General features: G+C 45.4%; 1 protein-coding gene and 2 long non-coding RNA genes across 3 annotated transcripts in view; 2 read left to right on the top strand and 1 right to left on the bottom strand.

Annotated features, from left to right (window-relative positions):
• The window catches only part of LOC131444565 (uncharacterized), a 171,127-nt gene extending 153,630 nt beyond the window's left edge, over nucleotides 1-17,497 (bottom strand). Inside the window, exons 1-2 of the long non-coding RNA XR_009233742.1 lie at nucleotides 16,526-17,497; nucleotides 16,270-16,336 (exon numbers count right to left, since the gene is read on the bottom strand). This is a non-coding gene — a long non-coding RNA (uncharacterized LOC131444565). The remainder of the gene's footprint in view (nucleotides 1-16,269; nucleotides 16,337-16,525) is intronic.
• Nucleotides 15,369-16,833, top strand: LOC131444566 (uncharacterized). The gene is made up of 2 exons (XR_009233743.1): nucleotides 15,369-15,604; nucleotides 15,929-16,833. It is a non-coding gene; the product is annotated as an uncharacterized LOC131444566 (long non-coding RNA).
• Nucleotides 17,498-19,535: 2,038 nt separating the features above from the next.
• id2a (inhibitor of DNA binding 2a) lies at nucleotides 19,536-21,936 on the top strand. Its single transcript, XM_058615020.1, has 3 exons — nucleotides 19,536-19,992; nucleotides 20,322-20,382; nucleotides 21,182-21,936. Exons 1-2 carry the CDS (start codon nucleotides 19,636-19,638, stop codon nucleotides 20,376-20,378), a joined length of 414 nt encoding a protein of 137 aa, XP_058471003.1. The 5' UTR covers nucleotides 19,536-19,635; the 3' UTR covers nucleotides 20,379-20,382; nucleotides 21,182-21,936.
• The last annotated feature ends 27 nt before the right edge of the window (nucleotides 21,937-21,963 follow it).

Genomic DNA, 21,963 nt, shown 5'->3' with positions numbered 1-21,963 from the left:
AACAGCAGTATCACACCGTGTGTTTGGGTGTTTCTGCGAGTGCGTTTGTGTGTGTGAGAGCGAGAGAAAGCGTGTGCGCGCGTCTATAAATGTGTGCGTGTGCACCGGGTGCGTATGTTAGGTGTGTTTTCACAGGATTGCCAGCACATCTCCTCACAGCGAGAGCCCTATAGGAACAGAGACATCTGTGGAGTGAAAAGACGCCAGCTTGCATGGCCGTCTCTGGAGAAAGCAGAGGAGAGGAGAGGAGAGGAGGGGAGGAGCTAATCTAAAGTTGTAGTTCCCAAATGTTCCAAATCTTATAGAAAAATTATGAATTCATTCCTTTTTGACAACTTGCAGATCATAAAGAGTTAACATATGATGAGCACAGCATGAAAAGTACCCGAGACGCTGGCCTTCGTCTATAATTCATCCATAAACCTGTAGCCGGGGACCTCAGCCACAAATGGAGTTAATAACAATACAAGCAAATGTCCTCCTTGTGTGTACAAACAAGTGCACTCAAGCAGATGTGCACTGCAGACCTTGGGAATATGAGCCAGGGAACAGGACACAGGTGCACCTGCTCTCTGCTCTCAATGAAAGGTCAGCCAAATTCAGAGAGGGATGCAACCTTCCAGCATTGCTGTGTGACTGTGCCAGTGATGATAAAAGAAAAGAAGCTGAAACTGTGAGCGCACGGCATAAGAACTATGATTTAGACTCTTGCCATATTCATCCTAAAGATCTAAGTTCTTTTATGTTGTCGCGCGACTCATCTTTTCATTTAATTTCTATCATCATTTCCACTGTCTTTTTTTTTTTTTTTCTAAATAGTCATCATTGCCACATGTGGCGCCGCGACGGCTGCCAAAGTGCATTTCCAGCGATCTGAGCAGGTATACAGGAGAGAACATGTGCAGCCGGACCGCTGCCAGAAGCGACAGAAGGTCCGCAACGATGTTTCACTACATAGATTATGCAGATACCGTGGTCAGAACGAGGCGCAGACAGAGCGAGGACAGAAGCGGGGAAAGAGAGCGAGCGCGAGAACACAGGGAACGAGAGGCGGCGAGCGGGGACGAGAGCGTAAAACACAGAGAAATGGAGCAAAGTGTGAGCATGAGAGGGAGAAGATGAGAGACAGAGACAGAGAGAGAGGGATGAGATGCAGGGAGGGGTGTGTGCAGGCTACAGCTGGTGGAGGGATTCCCAGAGCCAACTGCCAGTGTAGTGGAGCTCCTTAACAACTTCACAGGCCTCTCAGAAAGGAGCTTTAAAGTGGCCACATGGCCTGGCCAGCACAGCAGAGCAGAGCAGCAGGCTTTACTGGAGCTCCACACACACACACACACATGCACGCACAAGCATCCATACACTCACACAAGCTCAAACAGGACTCAGCCCGCCAGCTGCTGACAGGGACAAGAGTGTCCAGAGATAAATCTGCGCGTGTGTGGTCATGTGTGTGGGGGGGAGGGGCAAGAAATAGCAAAAGAAAAAATAATAATCTTCAGTCCTTACATGTACAGAAGTCACTGTACAGCAACATATGAAACTGGCCTACCGACAACATGTGCCTCCCTCACACAAGCACGGATTCCTACAGCTGCACGTCCCTCCTCTTCCTCTGTACCTGCGGCGCGTCTCCAGGAGTGAAAACATGTGGCGCACGCTGCTCTGCAAAGCGGCTTTGCTCGTCGCCGTTTGATTCTTCGCAACAACAGCAGGCAGCGGCCAATCGTCAAATGTTTTCAAAGAGTTAAGCCTCCTAATTTTGGAATCGCCCGCCGCCTGATCCTTTAAATGCCAGTGCTTGGAGAGAAAAAAGCAGAAAATTGGTTTGCTTTTCTTTCCTTTTTTTTTTGCTCCATTCATATTGCTTGATAATCATTACCCCCCTTTTTTTGAGCTGAAGTTTGAGGACGGGGATGGAGGAGGCAGCGGATGAGATGCCATGACACACCCTAACTCCTTGTGGTGAGACTAAATATCTTCACTCTCTTTCTCAGACCTCTGCTCGTCTTGTCTGGATCAGCAAACACAAAGGTTTCTCAGTCAGGATCTTTTCTTTTTCCCACCGTCGCCGTGCTCGACCACTGCTATACTAATGGTGGGGCATTAGCATTTCAAGGAGCCTCCATTAAGGAGGGCAAGAAAAGCTGCTCTCAGTGGGGGGAAATCCATTTTGTCCCCGGCTCCAACATCTGCTGCAGCCGTCCCAGCCAGAAGGACGCTCGGATAAAGCTAAAGAGCCCTCTGATTTACTGTAATGACAGACAGACAGACAGACAGACAGACAGGCAGAACGGATGACCATATGCGTAAGTGAGGGAGGAAAAGGAGAAGACAAAAACAACTTCTGTCTCAGTGTCTGTCATTTTCTGCTGCTTTCTATGTGCAGGGGGCGGGGGTGGGGGTGGAGGGTATCATGGGAAAGGCAGGTTGCCAGTTTAAGTCCATGCCCCAGTTATGCCCATAGAAGTGTACAAAACATCTCTCTGATACTCCCCCCTCCTGCCGCTGGTCAAAAAACCCACATTTGACCAATGGCAGTGTGGTTCATCGGCATTCACTCCCCTTTCAAACGACTCTGCAGAGCACGTGGGGTTTTCTCGTTCTCTCGTGAATGCAGCAAACCCAGGTGAACACGTCTATTTAGTCTTTAGTCTGCAGATCAGCTCCTCTTAGTTGTCCCAAAATCAAGGCTGAACCTGACTGAGCTTTCTGTTTCAGCTCCTAAACTGTGGAATGAGCTCCCACTCCGCCCTAAGCTTCTTTTCTCATTTTTCTTTTGATCTATTGTTTTTAAATGCTCCTTTTATGGGCGTTTATTGTGTGTCTTTCAGCCCTCATTAGCCCTCTTATTGTTGCATGAACCGCACTTTGGTCCACCCTGTAGTTTAAAAATGTCCTTTATAAATAAAATTGGATTGGGTTCCGTTTGGATGAATTTAACGACTGAATGAAAACAGGATAGACCAAAAATGTTGGTTTACTCGGGTTGAAAAAACCCGGTAAACCTACGGATTTTAGTGTGAAAACATTATTAGACATCAAAATATGGATATTAGAAGGTCAGAGTTTGCATGTTCTCCCCGTATGTCCAGTCCAAAAACAAGCAGATTTAGGGATTATGCAAATTGGACACTGTAAATTGACTTTAAGTGTGAGAGTGATAAAGTGGTAGATGAATGAATATTAGTAGGCGTTTACAGGAGTGCTGAAAAGGCATCTGTGGTCCAAATGAAATGCTCGTCCACATAATCAAAAAGACTTGAACCGAACAAGCTGAGGAGCGCAGCAGAGAGACACAGGACCTTGATCCCTGTCTGTCCCCCATCTGTCCCACTTTACTCCTCACATCTCCATCCACCCGTCCCTCTGCAGTGGTCTCCTTCGCTTTAGTCTCAACTTATGAAGTCCCTCATCATCCAAAAGACTTTTTAGCATGCAGACGGGCAGCTACGCACAGGGAGACGTTTCCAAACTCCAGCAGTAGTGTTTTTTTTTATCTTTACAATAACTCATGTGACATAATGACACCATGCCTGTCTAATGACAGAGTATGTGGCAATTACATGACCCGTGTCCCCACCCGAGTGGAGTGTTTGTGATGTCATGGCGCCACAGCGCAGATATTTTTGTGTACATCTGCACACAGGCTGCCTGATAATAGCCCATCCTGAGAGATAAACACCACGGCAATAGTAGCGGTCGTTTAACAACCTGTGGGGTTGCTGCGATGCAACGCGACATGAACGCTGACTGTTGCCATGCACTGGGAAAAAAAAAAAAACCCTCACTCACTGAGGCTGAGAAATATCGTATTCTTCACTTTTGCCAGCATCATATCTGACTTTTAAACACAAACACGTCTCTGAAATGTCTTCTCGGAATACAAATACAGATAAAAAGTGTCTGCTGGAGTTGAAACAGATGTAGAGGCTCTGCTTAAGGGCTTTTTCCCACCCACCCTAAAAACACAGCAAACTTAATTAAAACTATATTTAACAGGACATTTATTCTATTCTCATATCCAGTCGTTAAAATCCTCTGCTACTGAGACATAATTGTTTCTCGTGAGCGTCCAATTCAAAATGAATGAATAGCAGTCTTGTATAAAGTACTTGAAAGCGATACTTGAGCTAAAGTACAAGTATCTTACCAGAAAATGACTTTGGTGGACGTTAACGTCACCTTTTAGAATTTTACTTGAGTGAAAGTCTTAAAGTACCTGACATTTACTGTACTTAAGTATCAAAAGTAATTTTTGCGAAAAGAGATGTGCGGTTTATCTGCGTGAGCGCGCTAGCTCACCCGTTAGCCGCACAGTTGACAGCTGAGCAGCTAACAGCTAGTGCCGCTAAAAACAACTAGCGACAACAAACAGGCCTTACGTCACCAACGGAGATGGTTAAGGGAAATGTATTGTGAGTAAAAGTACACATTATATTTAGGAAATGTAGTGAAGTAAAAGTAAAAGTAGTCAGAAATATAAATAACAAAGTAAAGTACTTAACTTGGGAAAGTCTTCAACCAATTTGGAATATTGGAAACCAGTGAAATTATCTGCAAATGATCTTTTTTTAAAGATTGTTTTCATTCAGTCTGAGGGAAAAACGACTTTTTAAAATAACTAATGACACACACACACACACACACACACACACTTGGCTGGTTGGTCAGTGATGGGTGATGATGTCACCGAGCCGGTGCATCACACCAGCGGCTGACCCGGTGTTGTCGCCTGCAGTGAGCACCTGGCTGCTTTCACCACGAGAGAACCAGCCATTACATGTCGGAAGAGTGTTTCGAGCACACAATCATTATCACACACACACACACACACACATAGCACCAACAGCTGGTATGGAACTCCAGCTGGACACAACAATAAAACTTGGAACATCGCAGCGTATCGGATGGTACAGAAACCTGGTAAAATTGGAGCGAGCTCTTTCTCTGTCTGTCTGTCTGTCTGTCTGTCTCTCTCCGTCTCTGGTGCCAGCCTTGACGCCACAGCCTGACTGATGCCTTTTACTCTGTGTGGTCCAGACGTAAGTCATCCAGGGCCGTTTGCTTCGCGGTGTTTACTGGTGGGTTACCTCTCTCTCTCTCTCTCTCTCACACACACACACACACACACATGCGTCATCTCTCGCTCCACAGGACTGGTTCTGAGCTCCATCACTCCTAACAATTATCTTTTGGTGTTAGCTCACAGTCTGAGGCTGTTACAGACAAAGCACACGCTGGTTGGAGATTTGTTTACAAGAACTTGGGGGAATAAAGTGTGTGCGTGTGTGTGTGTGTGTGTGTGTGTGTGTGTGTGTGTGTGTGAAAGAGTGATAATAAATGAGAAGTAAGAGTAGAGGATGAGCTCATAGTGCGCTCAAGTCAGCAACACTTAAAAAGGAAGGCTGTGTGTTTCTGCTACCGGATCATGTCCAGTGTCTCCACACACTCACAGGTTTATTCATAACCTTACATACATTTGGATAGCCGACACTAACCTTAACCATAACCAGTTAATACCTAACCCTAACTACAATTGAAATCTTAGCCCTAAACTTAACCCTTAGTGCCGCAGGTGCAGCGTGGGAATAATACACAACTCCTTATATGGAAATCCTGGGGCTGTGTGTTTATAGGTCACATATTCAGGCTTTAAAAATGTGTTTCTTTCCTCTTCTTATGTGTTGTTGAGACAAAGTTATGACTCGTTTTATATAGCATTTGTTTAGTAGTGATATAAAGTAGCAATAATTGTGCAGAATTCACAAATTAGACCATTTTTGTTAGTAAAAATGAGCCAAATTAACTTGTGACTGTGACGTATTTCCAAATTCCACAAATTCAATTCCGATTTTAAACATTCTGAGTACTTTATGCTCAGGTGTGTTTATATAGTAGGTGAACATTTAAAAAAAAAATCAAAAATTGTGCTGAGAAAAAGGATATAAGACACTCTATATAGCCTCTGTGTATTCTGTGCGTTTTAATATAGTGATGCTCTTTGTTCTATGGGTTAACCAGTTTTGCAGAAATGAGGTCCTGCCTTATGAGGATCAGGTTTTGGTCCCGACAAGGTCAGTGATTAAGCCAGAAAAAGGTCCTAAAGCGTTAACAAAAACACACACACACACACACACACTGAGCCAGATGGACAGCAGTGCTAAGGCTTAGTTTAATGACAAAAGGACCCTCAATCTGGACACGGATTTATCACTCACTTTAAAGTCCATCTGCGAGAAGTTTGGACTGGAAACACAACTGCTCAGTTCCTCGGCATTCCTCGGCTTGTGTTGGAGTAACTTAGCTATTCTCTCTCTCTCACACACACACACATGATGGGATGCTGGGTCCCACACTTGTCCTGCATGTGTAAGAAAGCTGAATGATGCATGTTTTAAACACGTGGTACTGCAGCGGAAAAGAAGAGGACGCGCGGTGCAGCAATCTTGGTGCATCCATGAGCTTTTATTTCCTGGGGTTTGGCCGTGTCCAGGGCCCTGGCAGTCCATGGGGCGGGGGGTGAGGGAGGGCGGTGGTGGGGGGGAAAGCTGCGAGGCAGATAGACAAGAAGAGTGACAGCACAGAGATAGACTAGCTACCTATTTATAGCCCGGGCCATCTGCAGAGCTCCCTCTTGTCTTTGGTCATCCTGTTCACAAAGGCTTGGAGGCAGATTCCAGCAGCCCAGCGCCCAGCCGCTCCATTCACTATTCATTCCAGAGCCGGCAGCACCATATGGATCCGGCCCCACTGCTGGGCTCTGGCCGGCCTGTTTCTCCCTCTCTATCTCTCCCTTCAGATTGACATGGTAATGACGCCTGGGTGGCTTATAAAGCACTCTCCTTTCTTTTTCCCCCTCTTTCTCCCTGTGTCTTTTCCCCTCTTCTCTCTCAAAGATGCTGGGCTTGAGCATGACCGGACAAACCCCCCCCCCTCCCTCCGTTCTTTCCCTACTTTCCCTCTGCCTCCTCCTCTTGCATTTCGCCCCTTCTGTCTTTCTTTACAAGCAGCCCAGCCTCTCTCTGTTCTCCTCCCTTTACCCACTCTAAGTCATTCAAACGATCTCATTTCATGCCCTGACACCTGTGAGGAGCTAATGTGACCTTAAGTGGCCCGAGATGTTCTGTTGGCAGTCACACCTCACACACACACACACACACAAACCTCTCCATCTCCTAACACCAGTATGGTGATGTTCTGAAGCAGAAACTTAACTCAAAATGGGATTTTTTCCCCTTTTCTTTTTTAATGAAATCATCCGTGTCACATGTCGGCAGCACAGTGATTGGAGACCACATCCTCTTTTCTTCAGCTCACATCCCCTTTCCAGCCAAAGCGGAAATGGAATCAGAGAAGGGGATTCCACATGAGAAAACTGTTAATGTGAGGGAAGTAAGAGGAGAGTGAAACTGAACCCCTTCTGTCCCACTTGGTCCCTCAGTCAGTCAGCAGAGGCTACACTTGGAGAGGCCGTGTAAAGGCCCCTGGTATACTCGCGCGTCAGGGTGCTGTAGTATCCCACGTCACCATCGGGTGGCCGAACAAGTCTGGACGCTGGAAGTGAACTGAAGGACTTAGCTGAATGATATAGCCTACGAAATATAGCCTTTACCGGGACTTTTTTAATTGTTGTATGGCCTTACCAGGTCCTCTTGGACCTAACCCTAACCTCACTTCATCTCCATGCCTAACACCAAACCCCTGCTCTTTCCTCCGATATTGAGTTGTACCGAAAATCTGTCTCTTCTTCCACTTTTCTGAGATTTCTCTCAAAATCCTCCATTGTAGTGAAAACTTCGGGACTTCTAGCTCAACCGGGAAAACCCTCAACCGGGAATAGGACGCAATTCCTACCAAAGAAGAAGAGAGCGATGCTACAGCTCCCTCGTACACATCTGGTTCACGAAATGGGTTTTTTTTGCTTGGTGAGCGGGGCTTAATACGCCACCTACTGGTGGGGCGGGGAAGTTCAGTTTGCGCATGCGCTGCAGCCAAAATCTGGGCTTTTACAAACATCATTTTCAGGTGACGTGGGACGTTTTATTATTGTTTTATACGTATGTACGCATGTGCCACTAATAGAATGTTCAGAACTCCTTGATTTGAATTCCCCTTCATTTTAGCCGCATCTGAGCTTTAGCTACAGGAAGAGCGTCCAAATCCATAAACGTTGACCAAACAGGTTGCAGGCGTTCTATTAACTGGAGTTAGATAAAAAAAGAAGAAACTTTGACAAACAACAGAATCAGCCCATGACGACGCTCACATATGCAGCAAACCCTGCGGTGCCGTGAGGGTTGACCCGCTAATTGCAAAGGGAGGGGGAAAAATAACGGTGACTGTGTTTATTTGCTGTGGCAAATGTTTTTAGAAGATAGATAAGGTTAAAAGCATGATAACAGTCGGAGGTATCATTCCTCAGCTGTAGTGTGTCAGTCACCTAGGGATCTGTGGAGCCTGAGGCCAAAGCCAGCCTAGTTAACCGTGTATGCTGTGCTGAGCCTAACCTAATTAGGTGCCATCCCAATGTCAACACTGCTGTGTTTAGAGCCTGATAAAAGACAGGCCTTTTCTTCCACTGTTCACACTGTGAGCGGGGCTACAAAGGAGCCTGGTTAGAGCGACCCAACCATCTGTACGCGCTCTCCGTCTGCATGTGTGTGTGTGTGTTTGTGTGTGTGCATGAAATGCACGCATGCTGTCACTTTGCTGTCAGCTTTTACACAGTGTGAAATGTAGGAGACAATAAAAGCAATGAGCAGGTTCCACGTCCAAGCCCTTTGTCCGGACATGTAGTATTATTGGTTTGACTAAAACAGAATTCTTTAAAACACACTTTAGCCTGACAAAATTGTACTAAATCAAATTTGTCATAGTCAAAAATTAGGGACAGGAATCTGTATCGATATTGGAAAGATATAAATATAGAATCCGAAACTCACACAAATGTGTTGTTGACGGCTTCATACGTTCATAAATGGTCTCAAACTCGCGGCCCACAGGCCACATGTGGCCCCACACTCGATTTCATGCGGCCCACCACTTAATATCAACTCATAATGAGTTATTTCTGTCTGTTTTTGTTTATGAACAGATTCAATTATGCATCACAAACATGTTTAAATCGTGAACTATTTATCGCTCCATATCAATCTGACTTATCTTAATGTTTTTCTCAAACAGTTGGCTTTTTTTCACATGACTGATTCAGGGGCCCTCAGGTCATTTGAGTCTAAAAATGACAAAGTTTGTGATAGTTTGTCCAGTATCGGACACAAAAAAAGAGTCAATCTGAACAATGCCGAACTGTAGATGAGTTAAAAAGACTTAAAAATCCTGAAAACGTGGGTTCATCTCCAACATTTAGCACATAAATGTCTAAAACCTCAATATTTAACAGAGGAATCTGGTTGTGAGTTACGAGCCGCATGCCACTGTATTAAGTCATTAATCACTAGTTTGTGTGTCGCATATAAAACAAAGTCACGGCTGTTTCATGCAGCCGTGCAGCGATGACTCCGCCCACGTAGAGGAGGTACTATATCGTGATGGAAAAACCAACCAAACCGTGTAGAGCTGAGATGAGACGAGGAGCGGAAAAAGCGCCACGATACTAACACGTGAAAGGTTGCACATCGTCACCTGACGCACTTCCCCCGACAAATCGATTTCTCGAAGGTGTTTGAGTCCAATTATAACGGCTACAACCGCAGCTCGATTTACCCCGCGCGACACAACAACTGTCGCGTACAATAGATAATGTACTTCTGACATACATCTACATGCAGCGGTGTCTCTTTCAACCTTAATTTCATGCCACGTGCCTTTTGTGAGTGTGTGTGCGCACACATTTCACACCTAAGCGTTTCATACGGGGTACCTCGCGTCATTAAAAGCAGGAAAAAAAACAGAGAAAAAAAACACAGAAATCCCAATTAGGGTCGATCAAAAAATGGCTCCTCAAGCACACACACACACACACACACACTCAGCACTGCCTTTTTAATGTGTCGTCAATCCATCCGCTAATTCCATTTCTACGCATAAAACACTCTCACAAATAGATTACCTGCTACATACGATCCCCCCTCTTTCACTGTGAAATTGTGGCACGGAGCCACATCCTCCCACTGCTTCTTAGTCCATTAAAATACAGATGAGAGCATTTTACAGCTCGGGCCAACAGCAACGCCTCCCAGCTAATCCACCAACAAACACAAACATCAGATGAATTATCTGTAATGGAGAGGACTCTGTTCTGGCACGGCTGACGGAGAAATGAAACAAAACATGAGTTTATTTTGGTAAATATTTGGATTTCGTTCGGATTCTGCTTTTCATGTACGTAATTAGCTGGCAAATATAGATCTGTATAGAAATCCCTGCTTTTTCATCAGGAGGCTGTTTTGTTTTTTTTTCTCCCCGTGTGCTTGCAGCAGTTTCTTTCAGAAGTGCGTCGTGTTGTTTTTCTCTCTGAAAACTAGATATGAGAGAAAAGTTTCTGCGAGGAGTTTGCTGCACGAAACCCACGTTCCGAATCTTTCCGTCCGTCCGTCCGTCCGTCCGTCCATCCATCCATGGCCGGCAGCACACTTGACAGTTTCATTGGCTCAGGAGCCAAACAAACAATCGCTGCTCTGACAAAGCGAATCTCTCCCTTGTCAGAATCTCATCTACTTAGAGCACTATTTATTCAGTACACATCCTTTTAATGCCGAGTCTTGGCAACGGCGCGTGAAATCCAGCACCTTAATTCCATTAGCTTGTTACTCCAATAAGTCACAATAATCTAAAGCTAACTGCAACACACACACACACACACAGAGCCTGGCCGCTCCCTCTGGGGCCATTTTTAATAACACTAACAGCCTTTAAAGGTTGATTTATTCCGGCGATATCAACGTAAACGGCCACATTAACCTGCGACTAAATATAGTGCAGCTCATCAAAGAGAGGAAGCAAAAAAAAAACAAACTGGTGGCAATATGAAGCACAGCGGGTTTTCGGGGGGGATTCGAAATAATTACATCACAAAGACTCAGAAGGTGCCAGAGTGGAGGAAAGTTGTTATTCAGACACTTTTCCTTGGTTTCCCAGCGCTCTGAATGAACTGCCTCACGCTCGGTCGTAGTCCACACACAGGGTTTGCGGCTATTGTTGATAAGAGACTGAAGCTTCTCTTCAAATGGGGCTTAGCAAACGTCATTCAGAGCCGCTGCTCTTCATTTCAAAAGTGACTCAGCTTTTGTTAGTCAAAGGATGAGGAGGGTCTTTTAAGACCCAGATGCCCTTGGTGGGAACAGATAAACTGAGTGAGAGAGAGGCAGAAAAAAAGGCGAAGAGAGCAAGAGGTGCTGCAGGACAGATAATCTGAGAGGAAAGAGAAAGAGAAAGTAATAGGGATATTAGGAGCGCGCCAAAAGAGGAAAAGCATGAGAAAGTCCGCGCTGCTCGGTCTGATCCTACGTGAGCCGATGAGATGGGTGACGGGTGAGGAGGGGGGTGAGAGATAAGAGCCAAAGAGGATTAGGGCCGTGAGAACCTTTGTTGTTGTGATCGGTTAAAAGCACGGGCTCTCGACGGTCCACCTGACCGCTCGAGTGTGCTTACAGCAGCATTTCTGCACGAGAGGGAAGACGAGACGCCGCCAGGGGCGCTGCAAAAACACACGCGGGCCACACTGGTGTTTAAATACTGTAGGAATCAGACGGACGGAAACGGCGTGAAAACAATCTTTGTCTTTGGCCGTTTTCCAAAAAAGTTTCAGTTTTCAGGAAATATCTCCGTCCAAACGACTCAAAACGCTGTAGTACATATGCCAGGCCTGTAAGTGGCGCTGTAACGTTACACTGAAAAGCAGAGAAGAAGACGGTACGCAATTACAGATATAATAACAGAAACAGAGACGATGTTTCCGCGTGAATATTTAGCGACAAATGTCCCGACTTTCTGTCATAAACTACTTAAAAAATACTTCACGAGAAGGAAATAAAGATCAAATAAGTATATAGGCAATAATATTAATAACACAGAACAATCACCAAAGGTTATGCACTAGGTACAGACCTAGGTACTATCGATAATGGGAAAACTAAAAAAAATAGTTTTTCCTGCAGTCTATCATAAAAAAACCTCATATAGTAAAACTGTGAGTATGAACACAAAATAACAAAGTGAAAGCTTTGAAACGATCTTTCAACCTTTGTATTTGATCAGTAAAACAATCATTCTTTATGCCTCTCGTTCAAAGTTCTCTTCCTTCCTGGACTGTGTGTTTTGGAGAAGGCCCCACTCGCATCATGTGATCTGGTTTTGAGGATCTGGACTTGACTGATAATGAACAGCAGCTTAGAACAGAATAGACGCACGTGTTTTTCTGTTAATTTGACATTTAGTAGAATCATTTAAAACACGCGTACACATCATTTATCTTGAGGAGAACTGACGTGGTGAGTGTGGGTGGTCAGAGATCAGACCTGTTCTCTGAGAGAGAGAGAGAGAGTTTCCTACACCAGCGCTCTCTCTCTCTCTCTCTCTCTCTCTCTCTTCCCTCTGCGCCGCATGAACACATGAAGATTGAGTAAGAGTGAGGCGACTGTGGTCAAAGGGTGTCGCGTGGTGAGGAAGTGAGCTCTGCTGCAGGAGGAGATACAGCGGGAGGAAGCGCGTTCTGCTGAGGAGAAGAGCGAGGTGCAACCTAAACGCTGTCACAGTTCCTGATCTGGAGCAGTATCTGCAGGGCATAGCTTTTGCTTCGTCCCGTTGTCCATCTGGTACTCAAAAGGCTTTCCATTTGGAAAGGTCGGAGGGTTTCAGCCTTTGTGATCAGAAACAACGTGACATTATATGATTAATACTGATCATTCAGGTCATCTGTGAAGGTCGTGCAGGTCCTTCACGAACTCCTGAAGACGATCACTGTGCTCAGCTTATCTTCTCTTAGCATTGAAGCTACAACCAGTGGAAAAATCAGCTTCTCCAGAATTGGTTTGGTTTGTAAAGACGATCATTTGTACAGAACGTACCAAATCATTTATTGGCTTAAAGCTGCAGTGTGCAACCTATGATGATTTTTGATTTTCAAACAGAAACACGCGGTTTCATCGAGCTAGGGCCGCAGTCGGACTAAGAGCAGAAAATTTGAAAATTGAGAACTTTACTTAATTGGAAATTATATAAACTGGTATTTATTGAAAAAGTACAAAAGGTCAATGACTTGTATAAGAGTGAAAGTTTCCTGAGGTGTCTGTTTGACAACCTCCGACACGTTACCACAGAATCCAAGAAGTCTCAAAACCAGGGCGGTATCAGAAGCTACTTTCACGTCTCATAAATATTCTCAATTCCCCTTGGAATAGAGGAACCTGGCCGACTGCGCCCTGGGATGGATCAAAACACCACATTCGTCAGTTTCCTCGCTTCGAGCTCCGCTTCACCACGACGCACACAGACCTTTGCGAGGCTGACATTTCCGACCGTTTGCCGCACACGTCACGTTCCAGTCGACAGTCGACTCGGTGGTCGCCGTCCCCGCACGCTAACGATAGACGGCCGCGGACAGCCTCGTCTCTATTGTCCTGCGGCGTTAAAAAAAAAGGAGAAAAAAAAGAAAAGCGCGCTCAGTGACCACGCTGTCACACTCGCTGTGTGAAAGTGGAGATATGCAGAGCTCTGATTGCCGAGGTACAGACGGCTCGCTGCAGTGACAGCTGTGCCGCAGTGATAGGTGGGCGACACAGCAATCTTAACGTGTGATTGTATGCCAATGGGCAATATTGCCCAAAAAGTTTGACTGCGGCCAACTTCTCCACACTGCCAACTGGTTGGTAGCTGTCACGCCGGCCAAAAGATCTGAGTGGTTCAAACTCAACTAACAGAAAAATATGTGGATTTCTTTCTCTTTTTTTTTTTAAAACAACTTTGAATGTTTTAGTTTCATCGTGAGCTCACACTGTAGATGAAGGTTATAGTACATATAAATATATATATATATATACAGCATCTCCATAGCTCAGCTGTCCACCTGCTTCCGGCCTCATGCAGCCAGCTGTGTGGAGCGAGAGAGCGAGAGGGCTGGCCTCCAGGGAGGCTTCGAGTGGCCACCCCACGACCAGCCTGGAAGGCACTCGCGCAGCCATGGTGCCTTTGTCTACCGGTCCAATCTGGCCACCTCATCGCTCCCAGCCATCCATCCATCTATCTATCAACCCACCACTACCACCGCCACCACCCGCCCCCCCCAGTGCTTCCTGCCTCCCCGCCTGCAGCAGCCACTCACGTTACAGTGGAGCCAGGCCTGAATGGCTGTTGGTCAGAAAGTGGAGACAGTCCCATCTGGACCGCGCGAGACAGTCCACGGTTCAGTCGAGCTACGGCCGCAGTCTGACTAAGACGGCCGGACAACTTGCCGAGTACACGCGGGGGAGAAAATCGATGTAGTGAATCAGACTTCAATCCATCCATCGTGTCGTAAACGTAGTCTCTTTCTACTTCCGGGTCACATTTTGGTGCTCGTGCGAGTCCGATTCAAGTCTGGCTAAGCCTAAACATGCAGGAGTAATCAGACTATGAATCGCAATATCCAGGCATGTTAATCTGACTAAGACTAGCTCTATTTCAGTCGGACTGACGTGTTGACATGACATTCAGAAAACTAAATTATTATCTTAATCGAACTAAAATTTGACTTTTAAATCATTTTTAAAGAAAGAAAGCATAAATGAGTTAGTCGCAGCTTCAGATTCTGCTTTTTCCCCCTTTATTTCATATATTTCCTGATGTTTATAATGCATACATACTATTTTTTTTAACAATATCCATTACTGTAACATTGAAAATGTGCCTATTGTGGGGAATTAGGGCTGCAACGATTATTTGATGAATCGATTATTAATTTTCAATAATTAAAACAAGCTCAGGGATTTTTCAGCTTCTTAAATGTGAATATTTTCTGCGTTCATTGCTTAAAATTTGACCAAAACAATAATTTTTCGTCATTTTAAGGTCCAAACAAATACGATGATGATTTTAATCTTATTTTATTTTATGTATATATGTAAGGTGACACATCTCTGACTAGAGAATTGGAATATCTGATCATGATAACATGAGTTTAAGCCGTTTCTCCATAACTCTTTGGACTGCCTCATAAAAACAGGAGACGTGCAGATGTTGTCTTGTGCTCTGGGGAATTCATCATGATTATAGTTTGATCTATTGTATCCGACACTTTACAGACAAAAACAATTAATTTTAAACAAAACGACAACATGGATGCTGGTGTTTAAAGTTGTCTGAGATACAATGAAATGTTGCCACAGTTTGGAAGAACTCATGGTTTGGAAGTCTCCTCAGTGCTGGTGCCGGTTTTTTGGGGGGTGGGGTGGGGTGGGGGGTTATTATAATAATAAACCACGCCCCACAGGGTCGAGTCCCTGCCACACTCTCTGATGTCTACACTCCTCCACGCGACAGGCGCGTGGCAGCACGCACTGTGTAGGAGGAGGAGGAGAGAGAGAGACGCGTCAGTGTAGTCCGGGACGGTGGCGAGATGAAAGTTTATTTCCTTTTTTTTTTTTAAATACATATTCGGACGGGACGGACTGTGAGGAGGCGATAACTCGGTGCGCCGTGCGTAAAAGTGCGCGTTTTGCGTTTGGCACGTTTAAAAATCAGTGGAACCAAAAGTCCAAATGAGGGCATTTCCACTTTCAAACCCCCGGTGTTTGTACAGCAGCGCTATCGTGTCATTTCTGACCTTTAATCCCGACTGCGTTTTCTCGTTTAATGTAATCATTAAGCCTTTATTTGACATTTATTTCAACAAATGTAACTTCAGGATCAGCCGCACGCACAGAAAAGGGTTGTTTTCTCTGACTAGTGATTATTTTTCTATGATGACAAACTCGTTTTTCGTTTTACTCTGGAGGCTGAGTGCAGCTGCACGGAGGAGGATCAACAAGTTGACCGGGAGCAGACAGTCCGACGCCGGGGCAGCGGAGCGAACACCAGCCGCTTTGTTGTCCAAACCTTATCTCCTGAACCCAAACTAATACAGAGGAGGAAAGGAGGAGGAGGGTGTGTGTGTGTGTGTGTGTGTGTAGGCTTTTATTTGTCCACTGCAGGGACACAGGAATGTCTCTTTAAGTGTCGCAGGGACAAATGATACTTCACTGAAACTCGTTTTTTGGGGGGTCTGTGCGTGGGCTGCCTGGTGACAAACTCTCATGGTAAATTTAGCCTAAACAAACAAAGGTTTGACAGACTTACAGTGCGCTGGGTCATATTTGGGCTGAGGTTGGACATCAGACACACTCTCACATCATCGTGGCCACATCTGGAAACAAGTATGAAAACACAAGTGGGGAAAAGCAGCGTTATGAGCCAAAAATGTTGACTTTATATAACTTTTTTTATATATATTTTTATCCTTAAAAGATGTGGAGACGACTTTCACACCCTCAGTGTGACTGTAATTTATTTAGCACAAGATGACGACGAGAGAAAGCACTCAGAGTTCACAAACCTCTGCTGAGGGCGTTCAGTTTCCCACAAGATCCAGATTTCAGCCAAACTATGAGGTATCAGGGCCGGACCAAGCCTCTATGGGGCCCCAAAGCAGAACTTGGATTTAGGGGGGCCCTCCTTCTGCTTGACTCTTATTGATTTTCCTGGTTAAATAAATAAAACAAAAGAACAAAATGCATTTATTAGTTGCTATTTAATCCAAATAAGTGTCACTGTTGTTGTTGTTTGACCTCAGAGGGGCCTGAGTAGTCATTTGTACTTTCAAGTGTAATGATACTGAAACTTGAACTAAACAAGTTTAATGACTTTTGTGCACTAAGTAAATCTTCAACTTCAAAATTACACTATTTAGATATCTAAATACAATATATAGAGAAATAGATTTCTTTAACACACTAAGCAGTTTAGTTTGTTTATCTGCAAACGATCTACAGTCAGGTCAAAAACTCCCCCGTCTATAATTTTTTTTTTTTTTTTAAGTCCTAAATCCAGATCTGTGTCCAAAAATCCAATAATAACCACTTCACTGGGCCACAAACCCGCAACATTACACTGAAAAACAAACACAGAGGCACAAAACATCAGGGATTTAAATTGCCACCACACAAATAAATAACCTCACCCATTGCTTGAGGGGATAGTTGGGATTTTTGAACATTAAGTTGTATGACACGGACCGAGGCTCTGGTTTGGAGCTGAAAGAAGTAGTTCTGGGAGCAAGTTTTGGGACACATAACTAATAATTGAAACTGATCCAGGTGCAGATGATGTGGACTGTTCTATTCGGGGTCATTCGTGATTTACGACCGGGCATTATTATATTTTATTAGATGGTTATGTTTTGGATGTAAACTCCTAATGTGATGTCAAATAAATAATGGGGAACATAGTCTCCTCTCCTGAAACTGCTCTGCAACAGTGTGTGAAGTAACATGAAATGAAAACATTCCAGTACAAGCAGCAGCAGCAGCAGCAGAGGACACAGGAGTGAGTTACATTCCATCACTTGGTTTAACATGAGGTTTCCCTGCTGCTACACACACACACACACACACACACACACACTACATGTGGTCTCCTCATGTGTTCATCTCTGGCCCCTGAAACCACCAGCAAGGAAGAGGGGGAGGGGGGGGAGGGAAGAGAAAAAACCCGTGGCGACCCAAACCCAGTCCCCGGGTTGATCAGCTGAGAGCCGCCTCTGACTGACAACCCGAAACCCCGTCTCCATGGAAACCGCCTCAGCGGCGCCGCGAGGGCTGGCTCGGGGGCTGCTGTGAATGGGCTGACGTCACGTCACCGGCGCCAGAGAGTCTGTGTGTGTGCAAAGAGAGAGAGAGAGGGAGAGAGAAGGGAGAAAGAGAGTGTATGTGCGGGTGGTTTGCGCTCGGCTCTTGTGCCGACGTGCTCTTGCGCCAACCTGCCTGTCTGTCGGTCAGTCAGAAGCGGTTCATAAGCTGTGAGGGCGAAAGGATGAAGGGGAAGACATGGAGACAGAGATGTGGACACAGGAGGAGCTGGACACGATAGTTTAGACACGGCGAAGAAGACTGAGCCGCGCGTAAAAGCGCTGAGACGAGAAGGCGCTTTGGTAACATTACGCGGATGAAGCGACAGCACAACATCAGTGCTAAACTTTCTTTTTCTGCATTTCTACAATCCATCGTCTCTGCTTCACACAGACTCAATCCTTCAGGTTCACATTCATGTCTCCAACCATCAACATTACAATAATATGAAAACATGAACGCCCCTCGAGTTTCTCTCCATCCCCAGCTTCTTTCAAATGACTTGATTTCATATTGTTGAAGGAAAGTTAACTCAAAAAGTAGATCATAAATGGAGCACATGACACACACACACACACACACACACACAGATGTCCCTGAGGGGGGACAATTAGTTACGTCCAACAACACCAAACAGGCTCCCGTCACCTGCAGCTGAAGAATGAAGCATGTCATTTTTAAATGACTCACTCTTAACGCGCTAAAGTGTCAATAGCGTTTAATCACCAGGTATGAAAAAGCCACATTTCAGCTTCAACCGAGTGACTCACAACAATCTCAGGTGACCGGAACCACTCAGTGAATGTGCGCGAGGCATTCACACAAACGCTAAGGGCAGTAACTAGTATATATATATAGAAATAGAAAATGGAGCGTTTCTTTTCTCCACATTGACGCACCTTTGGAGTTTGGTGATCAGTGGATTATGCGCGTCAACACAGTGACACATTATTTACATATATATTTGTATTTGAGATGCGTTTGATCTCAGATAAGGATGTTATTTTACTCGTGCGTAAAAGCCACTACACTCACACACACACACGTCTCGCCTGCGTGGGTCTGACCGTTTTCTTGGTTCTGTTTCCCCGCTGCGCGGAGAAGCTTCATCGGTGTCACTGACTGCAGTGCACACTCAGAAAGTTGCCTCCACACACCGGTCCGCTGGCTGGTGTGAATTATCATCAGACGCGCGTGCATATGTCAGCCTCCTCCTCCTCCTCATCATCATCACTGCTCCACACCATCAAACTATTGTTGGAGTGCAAGAAGCGCATACTTCAGACATCATTTGTCATAAATGTGAATTTGTTTTTATTCTGGCTGCTCTCGTTTTCACTTTATATCACAAATACTTTCATATTTGGCTGTGAAACACAGTGGCACGTTCGTGGCGCGCGCTCACACCTCGCCACGGCCACTCGACAGCCGCGCAAATCATTAATTTTCCTGATCAGAAACAGGTAAGGGCTTAATTTTCCAAATTGCCCACCGGAGCTGCTGAAGCTGCCCCGCTGGTTCCGCCTCCAACGCGCGTTGCCACTGGTAACGCGCAGGGTAAGAGGCGGGGTTCCAGCCCGGGGAGCCAATAGCGGCGCGCACAGGCGGTGATTGACGCAGCGCGCGCGCCCAATGAGCGCGCCTTACCCGCCTGTGCCGCACGTCCAGCCCGCTGCCTATATAAAGCGCACTGACAGCACAGTAATCCAGTCTGATCGCACTTCGTCTCGAAACTAGGACTGTAAAAAAAAGAAGAAAAACAACAACAAAAAAAGCAAAGAGATCCGACTTCGCTTCAATCTCAACACTGACGAGAAACATGAAAGCAATAAGCCCCGTGCGGTCCTTCCGGAAAAGCAGCGGCGCGAATTACTCGGAGCACTCGCTGGGAATCTCTCGGAGCAAGACCCCGGTGGATGACCCGCTCAGCCTGCTCTACAACATGAACGACTGCTACTCCAAGCTGAAGGAGCTGGTGCCCAGCATCCCGCAGAACAAGAACGTCAGCAAGATGGAAATCCTGCAGCATGTCATCGACTACATCCTGGACCTGCAGATCGCGCTGGACTCTAGTGTCGCACTCACCAGCCTGCATCACCCTGCGCGGCCGGGGCAGGCGGCGTCCAGGAGCCCGCTGACCACCCTCAACACAGACATCAGCATCCTGTCATTACAGGTAATTACAGAACAACTGAGAAATGGTTTTAATTAAGAGACGGAGAGTGTGTTGTGTGTGTGTGTGTGTGGGGGGGGGGGTGAAACACATCCACAGCGATTTTATTTGTGCGCATAGACACTGCGCCTCTGTAGCTCACGCGTAACCCGCACAAAATGGCTTGTTGGGGGAAAGAAAATGGCATTTTTTTCCCTATCCTTCTATTGATTCTGCTACTCTCTTTTGTTCAGAATGATTTGAGAAACAGGATCGAGCTAGAGAAATTAGACACTTTGTAATCGGACCGCTGCGTAAAATTGTAATTAACATTTGTTTGTTTTTGTTTGCAGTCCCCGGAGTTGCCGTCAGAGCTGAGGACAGATGACAGCCGGACTCTGCATCGTTAAAGCGGTGAGTAAAGGCTGGTGCTCGTGTCTGCTGCTGCTGCTTGTGCTTGTGCTGCATTCTGTCCAGATCTGTTTTTTCAGCTCCAGTCTGTCTCCCTGTCTCCTGGAGCAGAATGCCTCACAATCACCCTCTCACAAAGCCATTGGTTTCTGTTCTGCTCTGTTCTGTCTGGGGAGGGAGTGAGGGGGGAGAAAAAAAAATCAAGACTTAAAAACAGTTATTAAAAACAGGATCTCAGTAATGTGTCACTAAAGTGACCCACATCTGTAGATGCCTCGCATTAATCAAATAATTCCGTGACTCATCATCAGCTGCTGCTGCTGCTGAGTCCAAAATCCTCCAATATTTTGTCTGTACATGTGGAACAAAATGGGAGACAGTGTCTCCAGGCTGCTGCTGCTGGGGTTAATGTACATATAAGTAGTAGACGTCAGGGTTGTATTATAGCCTCTTGTGTCTATAATGAAGAGCATCTGCAACAGGAAAAATAATGGCTGTTTGGATTACTGCTACTACGATGTCTGCACATAATTGGTACAAGAAGTGGGTAGGCGCCAGCTGAGCGGCAATTACGCTGATTCTTCCCCAGATTGTAGGTTGAAGTTGTGCGAAAAGTGTGTGTGTGTGTCCTCCCTTCTCCCTGCGTGTGTGTGTATGTACATCTGGAGCGCAGGGTTTGCTTAGTATTGGGAGTGTTTGGTTAAATGTTAAAAACTGCGGCTTCCTCCCTGGCGCCAGTCTGTCCGGATCTCTGCCCTGTTTGCATTTTCTAAACACGCCTCTCTTTCTCAATCTTTTGCAGGTGTTTGGTCAGGACGCACGAGGAAAAAAAGAAAAAAAGAAAAAACGCAGGACCTGGGGAGCAGGACTTTCTCACCCCCCCCTCTGCCCCCCTCCTCCTCTTCTGTCCTCTGTCCTCCAGCCCTGGATTTTTTTTATTTTTTTTTTTGACGTTGAAATCAAGAGACTTTTTTTTCCGCTTATTATGGGACAATCTTTTATGTGATGTGCTTTTGTTTCTGGACACTTCATCATTTATTTAACTTAAGACTTTATTTGTGGGTCCTTTCTGGAAATGGAAGGCGCGTTTATATTCCCGTCAGTGGGAGGAAAAACAAGATTATTGTCACAAGGATTATTCCCCCCCCTCCTGTCCTGTCCTTTCGCCCACCCCCCATCCCCATATCACCCCCCTCTATCTGTCCCCCTCTCCTTGTTGAAGTCTTCGCTTTTTTTGCGGAGGTGGGAACGTGACTAGAAAAGACAATTTGGTTAGTTGCTGTAAAAAGAGAAGAGAAAAAAAAAAAGAAGTTTAGTCTTGTCTTGTCAGGAGTGTTTGGCACATGAAGGACTGGACGCTGTTTAAAAAAAAAAAAACGAGTTAAAATGAAAAGAATGAAACCTTGTCAACTCTCGTCGGGGGGGAGTTTATCTTGTATAGTTGCAGGAATTTGAAACTTCTGCAAAAGTGTAATGTTGTACTTAATAATGCTGAGACTTTTTATAAAAGTAATGTAAATTGTACCTTTTTTATACAAAAATAAATCAAAAACACAATTTGGGCATGTTTTTATTCTCTTTTTT

This window comes from Solea solea, chromosome 18 (genome assembly GCF_958295425.1).
Source record: "Solea solea chromosome 18, fSolSol10.1, whole genome shotgun sequence".
NCBI classification, from domain to species: Eukaryota; Metazoa; Chordata; class Actinopteri; order Pleuronectiformes; family Soleidae; genus Solea; species Solea solea.
This window is presented reverse-complemented; position numbering and strand designations above follow the sequence as displayed.